This window comes from Seriola lalandi, unplaced genomic scaffold (genome assembly GCF_002814215.2).
Source record: "Seriola lalandi dorsalis isolate HSWRI2012SDOR001 ecotype SW California unplaced genomic scaffold, Sedor1 jcf7180002054437, whole genome shotgun sequence".
Classification (NCBI taxonomy): domain Eukaryota; kingdom Metazoa; phylum Chordata; class Actinopteri; order Carangiformes; family Carangidae; genus Seriola; species Seriola lalandi.
The window spans coordinates 291567-299066 of record NW_019524990.1 but is presented as its reverse complement, the minus strand read 5'-3'; the positions used below and the strand labels follow the sequence as shown (position 1 = coordinate 299066).

Genomic DNA, 7500 nt, shown 5'->3' with positions numbered 1-7500 from the left:
TGTTCATGAAGTGTGAGGCAGCGACATGAAAGTCTACAAAATTAAAACAAAGTCAAGAATGAAATGTCAGATTACACTGTGTCTTCATTAATATTAAACAGAGGCAGCAATGTAAATATTATTTAAGTAAACTTCACTAAAGTAATAGTCTAAGATAATAAATAAGTATTAGTACAAAAGTATGAGCAGCTTTATGCTCTTTATGCAGAATGATCCCTCAGTATTATTAACATGGAAACGGTGCTTTAATATTAAACACTAGGTCAAAGAGAGAAGTGTAACTGCTTGATATATTTCTGGTTTGATGATGATATTATTTATTACCTGACGATGTGTTCTGTGTGTAAAACTTTAATCTGAGAAGTAACTGGTAACTGTCACATAAATGTAACTGAATGAAAAGAACAAATTTGTCTCTGACATGATGAAAATAAATATAAAGTAGCAATAAGTTAAATACTCAAGTAAAGTACAAGTATCCTGAAACTGGACGTAAGTACAGGACTTAAGTAAATGTACTTAGTTGAGAATTAATTCATTAAAATTTGAGAAGGTGCAACTTTATACATTTAAAATGTCCATTTATAACAGAGCATCAGTTTATGAAATATAAAACGTTGTAGTTCAAACTTTACCAGCCACAGCACTGAAATGCCTCCATTATAACAATAATTCAGTATTATAATACATAATAATATTTTAAACTGTAAATGGGCCATTCTGCATAATCAGAACTTTAACTCTTGATATTTCCTGAGAACACATCTGAACTTTTGCCCAAAACCTTTAATGCAGGACTTTTACTTGTGGATTTTAACACTCCTTTCAATGAAATAAAAGTCTGTACTTTTTCCATTACCGCATTTTTAACCATTTCCACAGTCCTGGGACATTGAACCAAATATCAGGCTCAATGCATCATCAATGAAATGTGGGGTTGAATTGACTGGAACAAATAGTTCTGCACCTGTAGTCAAAATCCGGCAAAGTTCACTTTAGAGCAGATTCAGAAAACCAGAGTCCAGCCTGAACCTGTGTGGTCAGGTTCATTTCTTATCTTATTGAGATTATTAACATCTCTGCTCCCAATAAAAATAAAGATGAAAATTACATGATGGTTTCTCCTCATGAGGCAACAGGAAGTAATTAAATTAAGTTCAGTGCACACCCAATGACCAGTTTTTCAAGAATCTATAATAATCAATAAGTAAGTTGCATCTTCTACACACAAACCAAAATGTCTGACCTTTGGCAGGGAGGCCCTGGAGCCGGAGCTCTGCGTCGTCATGGTGAGGACTGTGGTGATGCCCAGTCCCACTCTGGCTGGAGCCGCGTCCATGTTGATCCAGAACGACACCCAGGACAGGATGACGGTGAGCAGGCTGGGGATGTACATCTGGATCAGGTAGTAGCCCATCTGACGCTCCAGGTAGAATTTTACCTCAATGCAGGTGAATTTACCTGAGACAAGAGGAGACAGGTGCAAACTGACAGTCTTATTAGAATTTGATGGCAGCATCTGTCAGGCGTGTTGGACGGCAGCTTGTCATGCGTCATGTACCTGTGTTGTAGTGCTTGGTGCAATAGCCGAGGCCTTTCTCCTCTTTCAACACAAACTGAGGGAGCGTCAGGTCGTCAGCCACCTGCACCGCCCCCACGTCCAGCCATTTAAAAATCAGATCGTTCATGGTGTAGCCGACTGCAAGATAGACACAGGTGTATGACATGTTATCAGTTTATGATTCTGTGTGTGATGTCATTCCCGCCATGAATAGTGAACTTACAGCTTTCAAGCTGCATGGTGCAAGTCTGGCTGTCCATTGGGAAGTTCTTCAGATCCATGGGGCAGGAAAGAGTAAGAGTCAGCCTGGAAAACACAGACAGCACCTCCATAAAGGAATGAAACCCTCACACTCTATCATCCATGTCTGGATGTGTGACTCCTCCTAAACCCCACAGCACCAGCTATTTCCTTCTCACTCACCCACAGTAAAACACATCCAGCTGCTCTGACCCCTCAGAGCATCTCCTCTTCATCTTTTTATTCCTCTGCACATGATGTGTCATTACAGAAGAGAACCTGGACACTTATAGGGTGTTGCATGAGTCCCTGAACCCCACCATTAAGATAAAAGAGAACGCACTGAAGTGTGGCACTGAAGCAGCGGTGAATCGTAGCGTAATGGTAAGAAGTTATAACTAGAATAAACTGTAGAGAAGAGGATGCCATGTTTAAAGCTCTGTTAGTGATTCTGTTCACCTCAGTGGACCAGAGCTGAGCCCGCTGAGTTTCTTTAGCTAACACAGCGTCCTATGTTGAGTCATGATGTCTGTCACGTATTTTACATTCTGTTCTTCTCTGTGTTAAGGACAAGAAGAGGAGGGAAGCGAGTGGTGCTGGTGCTTCAGTGTCATCCAGAGATACTGTGGTGTGTAAGTGACTGATTCTGACTGTATGAGCCTGTTGCAGAGCTTTAAACATGGTTTCCTCTTCTCTACAGTTTATTCTAATTATAACTTCTTACCATTACGCTACGATTCACCACTGCTTCGGTGCCACACTGCTGACCTAATCCTGTGTTAGCCTGCAGTTACAGTGTGGGCTGGACAACACAATTACAACTGAGCTGAACTGAAGTGAAACAAACATGTCATTTATTCATTTGGCCACTAAACAAACCCTGGATCTGGACTGTTAGTATCAGATAGAGACACATCCTGGTGCATCATCTACAGTCAGGATCACCTGATGCTGTAGAGGACATTTCCATTCTGGAATATCCGAAGCAGTTTGTTGTCCGTCGTAACCTCATGGAAGTTTGCTCCCTTCTCATTTGCAAAGAACAGGTCGGGTTTCCAAATGGAGTCCAACATGGAGGGGTCCAGGTCCAAAGAGTCATCTGGATACTCCTTATATGCCAGTCGAGGGTCATTCCACTGCTGTCTCAGAAATACATTGAGGCGGTAGTCCTACAGTACAGAGTTAAGCCATCATTAGTTTCAGATATTTTGCATCTAATTATAATTACACATTTTGATAAACTGTGTGAGAGTGCTGAGATCAAACAGTAAGTCAGTCAGAAACAAATGAAGCAGCTAAGGACCACTGTACATACTGTACATGCTGACTGACAGCCTAGAACGGCAGCAAACAGCTTACAGCTTGATCAGTTAAAAACTGATGAGTCTTCCCATCTCTAAACTTGAATAAATACAAAAATACCACCCAAAACTCTCTATGGGCCTCCTTAATACAGGATGGCCCTTGACGTGATGAGACATGAGAAAATCATGGCTAACATTATGTAATGAACTTAAAGAGAGTGTCTTTACAGTCACTAATTAGTCATAATCTAATGACAGGATGTTTGGGAGTCATGAAATTTGTTCATCCAGAGAGCCAGAAATTCTACAGATGAATCAACATCTGATGAATGGGCATTAAGCAGCTGTGTCCAACAACATGGACTGAAGTCCCAGCATGGCAGCGCTGCACTGATGGTACAACATACGGAAATATTTCCACTCTCTAATTCAAACAGCTTTGAGGTATTTGTACTTTAGTTATTCCATGTTTCATGACTATTACTCACTATTTTACATTTTACTCACTTCATTTCCTGACACTTTAAGTTATCAGCTACTCTTCAGATCCAGATCATTGATGATTATATAGTTCAAATAAATGATGATTTATTATTTGAGAGGAAGAATATGAACACATTAAAATGAGCCTCATCTTGACCAACTACAGCATTTAAAGTGATGAGCCACTCTGTGAGCACTCTCACTTTATGATGGTAAAACTTTAAAAAGTACTTTAACTTCAGTAAAACACTGACTGACTCTTAGAGCAGAATAAACTGATGGTCATCAAATTCTCACCATAGTTGTTTCAGTGATGGACCCGAAGCTGTTGATGAAGATGTTACAGGTGACGTTGACAGGTGGACCTGACAGAAGCAGATCACACATCATGTTTTCTTAAATACTACTACAATGTTTTCTGACAAGAAGAAGAAGGTTCCTTTCATAATGAGCCACACTTTGTCCTGATACATAGACTCATCCACGATAACCAGAATGAAATTGTGTTGTCATTTCCACTATGCTCCCATTAGTGTAGTCCATCTGTCGACCACTGAAACTGTAAATATTTCAGTGCCTCATTTCCTAAGAGGCAATAATTTATTGATTCTCCTTTAGTTACATTAGTGTATTTATAGATAATCGGTCGGGATTTACCCAGCATGCACTGACAAGGATGTGGAGCAAGTATGAAATATATATGAAATGCGACCCCAGAGGCTGAGGGGGAAGTGTGTCAGAGAGAATCTGCTGGACTCACTCATGAGAGAACTCATGAAAAAAGCCTGTGGTGTAATATACAAGGGCAACTGCACATTTCTGACAAAGATCTGAAGGAGTGTAAAAATACCACAACCTGAGGCTGCAGCACAGAAACAGTGACAACACATGACAAACAGAAGAATCAGAGCCTGAAGTGTCTCTCACTTCTGACCCATCTGTGGATGATTTGTGCTGCTTCGCTGCCCCACTGAACAGCGTTTTCACACCTGTCCTGACACAGGACGTCCTCCCATCGCCCACCACACCACCCTACCTTTGAAGTTCGGTCTGATGCGGGCGTCATAACCAGATGTGCGTCCCATCAGTTTGTCCAGAAAGTCAGATGGAGAGGGGGGCTTGGCTGCTCTGCTGGGGAACTTCATCTCCTTACAGAGCACAGACCTGCGAGGAGATGGCACATCACACTCTGATTCTGATGATTCTGAATACCTCCAAGTATTAGACATTCATTTGTGCTACAGATGTTCAACATTGGACAATTTAGCTAGAAGAGGTACAGAGTTTGGCATCATGCATTTTGTAATTGATAGGTGTCACATACTGAACAGGGCTCAGATCAGATGTTTGAATATCTTCAGTGAAATCATCAGTGAAATCACTCATTCGTACTTTAATCCTCCATCTTACATTAATGAACATTTTCAATTAATGGAACCGTTCTCTTAATTATAGATTACAAAATATTTAATGCATGATTCTTTTCACTTTAAGATAACCACAGTGTTGACATGCCTGTGGTCAAAGAAGCTCGTCCTACCTTCTTATTAACAGTACTGCCATCAATGTCAAATCACATTAAACACTGTCAAATAAACACGCTGTTTAATTCTCCTATTAGCTGAATGAAAATTGAGATACTCCTACTTTAAATTGTGTCTTACCTGCCTTGTAGAAAAACGAAAGATGAAGTCCATGTCATACACAAGATGTGCCACAACATTCTTATTTTCCAGAAACAACAAATGGTTAAAGGAGAGAAAAATAAGAGAGAAAAACACTGAGAAGAAGAGAAGTTGTTGTTAGCTCTTCCAGTCAGACTCTGTCTTCTGGGCTCAGCTCAACCTCCCTCTCTGCAGGTGTAAAATACAGGAAGCTGCTGCTGTATAATTCAAATCCAAGGGAAGTTTTTTTCTGCCTGTTTGTGTGGATGACTTCAAGCTTTATCTCTTTTTTATGGCCATATGCATGCTGAAGGAATTGCTGCAAGAACATTTAAAGAGACAGGACCACTTTCATAGCAGAGTGGCCTCACATTGCTCATCATCATCATCATCATCATGACAGTATCAGATTAGCAGAAACATTTGGGATTTGAACCAGAGATAATATTAAAACTATTAAATATAATTTATTCTAAAAGATGTTATATAAAGATATATTTGTTATATCATGTTGTATCATTGATCAGTGAATATTAGCCACATCCAAAGACTTGATGAAGCCAGTTCATATGAAATATTCAATAACTAATTAATGACTATTGTCTCTTATTTCAGAACCTTCACATCAGATTAAACCCTGACATCGTCCACTGTGTTTTTCAGTGTGCTAATAAACTATTGATTATAAAGTAAAAAAAAAACAAGCCAACATTATCAGTATATAATGTCCTATATGTCTACAGATGTTTGGGATAGATTTTAATTTAGATCAACTGAGGAAATCATTTAAACCAATTTAAAAAATCTGTATCATCAAAGAACATAACGTGATCACAGCATCTTCCAGACTGCAGATTTCAGACAAAGGTCTCTTAACAAGATCATTGTTGCTTTCAAAAAGGTGAAAGGATGAAGCTCCAATTAATTCAAGTCCAACACATTTCTGTGAGTGTCAGTGCAGATCCAGAGGTTCTTTATCTTAAAGTTTCTGTCCTAATTATTTCATTTTCAAATCGCTGGTCAAATCCAGATACAAATGTGGAAGCTCATGTTTATTCCTTCATAAAGAGGCGGAGGCAGTTCAGCCATTTACTCATGTAAAATTAATGTCAAAGAAAGCGATGGGACGTTATGGCTGCACGTGTTTGCCTCACACTTGAAAGGCCATTCCACACTTCGCTCTGAAGCCCACAGTGTCAAATAGGATGAGAAATGTGTGAGAATATGAAACATGAATCCTAATAACAAGAAGCCCACAGTTAAAAAAAACTGCTTCTGCATGCTTGAGCATTTTTACCTCCGGAGAAGATAAGTAGGCCAAGCCTCATTTCAACGCTGTTTTTGTTGGAGAGCACATTGGACCTACTTATTTAGATTGTAATTCCACACACTGTAAAATGTCATTAATACAAGTCTGCCTGCACAACATTAAGTGCTTTTATCTGAGGTTAAACCTTCAACATGGCCTCAGTCAGTCTTAAGGTCCATCACAGTAAATGTGCCGGGCAGGACACACTGACGCTTCAGGACAGATGAGCTCAACCATCAGTCACAGCTCAGATTAATGCAGGTCAACTTATCATCAGAGACATTATCAAGAAGCACAACTGAAAATAAACGGATCAGTCCAATTTAAAAATAGCTTTTATTGCAGCTTTTCTCACGACAAGCTGCTGTGATCACACAGACGATCCATGTTTAACATCTTCAGCCTGGTGGGAAGCGAATATTCAATCACACGAGTTTGGGCGTAGCAGGAAGATGAGACAGTGATTTCTCCTGAATAGAAAAAAAAAACTAACGAAACAGGTGCAGCAGATACAAATTTCAAATATGAAAATATTTCAGCCACATGACATAATTTACATTGAACGTCCAGTTTTGTATGCGTGATCATTTGTGTCTTAAACACAGTGGCAATGGCTGCCAAAGTTCAGTCTTCACATTAACAGCTCCATTGTCTTAATCTTCGTGGATGTTGAACAGCTTTGCCACTTCGTTCAGATCTGCGTGTTCCTCTCCATCCTTGATGATCTACAAACAGGAGACAAAAACCATTTACATGAACCAAAGATACTGATTATTGATTACGATGACATGTATTTTCCTTACAAAGGGACAGAGTGTACCTTCCTTGCGATGGGCATTCTGTTGAACACATTCCACAGGATGATGCCCACCACCACCTTGTCTCGCAGGTAGAAGATGACTCCTTTGCCGTAGCCGTCTTTGTGCTGCTCCACAGCAG

At 39.8% G+C, this 7500-nt stretch overlaps 2 protein-coding genes across 2 annotated transcripts in view; both read right to left on the bottom strand.

Moving 5' to 3' along the window:
* The window catches only part of glra4b (glycine receptor, alpha 4b), a 6879-nt gene extending 1430 nt beyond the window's left edge, over positions 1 to 5449 (bottom strand). Inside the window, exons 1-7 of the mRNA XM_023410773.2 lie at positions 5253 to 5449; positions 4625 to 4752; positions 3886 to 3953; positions 2747 to 2970; positions 1785 to 1867; positions 1562 to 1699; positions 1247 to 1461 (exon numbers count right to left, since the gene is read on the bottom strand). Of these exons, the coding sequence (XP_023266541.1) occupies positions 1247 to 1461; positions 1562 to 1699; positions 1785 to 1867; positions 2747 to 2970; positions 3886 to 3953; positions 4625 to 4752; positions 5253 to 5311 (915 nt within the window). The 5' untranslated portion in view covers positions 5312 to 5449. The remainder of the gene's footprint in view (positions 1 to 1246; positions 1462 to 1561; positions 1700 to 1784; positions 1868 to 2746; positions 2971 to 3885; positions 3954 to 4624; positions 4753 to 5252) is intronic.
* A 1429-nt stretch (positions 5450 to 6878) lies between these two features.
* Positions 6879 to 7500, bottom strand: part of aifm1 (apoptosis inducing factor mitochondrion associated 1) — a 9207-nt gene continuing 8585 nt past the window's right edge. Inside the window, exons 19-20 of the mRNA XM_023410766.2 lie at positions 7382 to 7498; positions 6879 to 7286 (exon numbers count right to left, since the gene is read on the bottom strand). Coding sequence (XP_023266534.2) covers positions 7215 to 7286; positions 7382 to 7498 — 189 coding nt within the window. The 3' untranslated portion in view covers positions 6879 to 7214. The remainder of the gene's footprint in view (positions 7287 to 7381; positions 7499 to 7500) is intronic.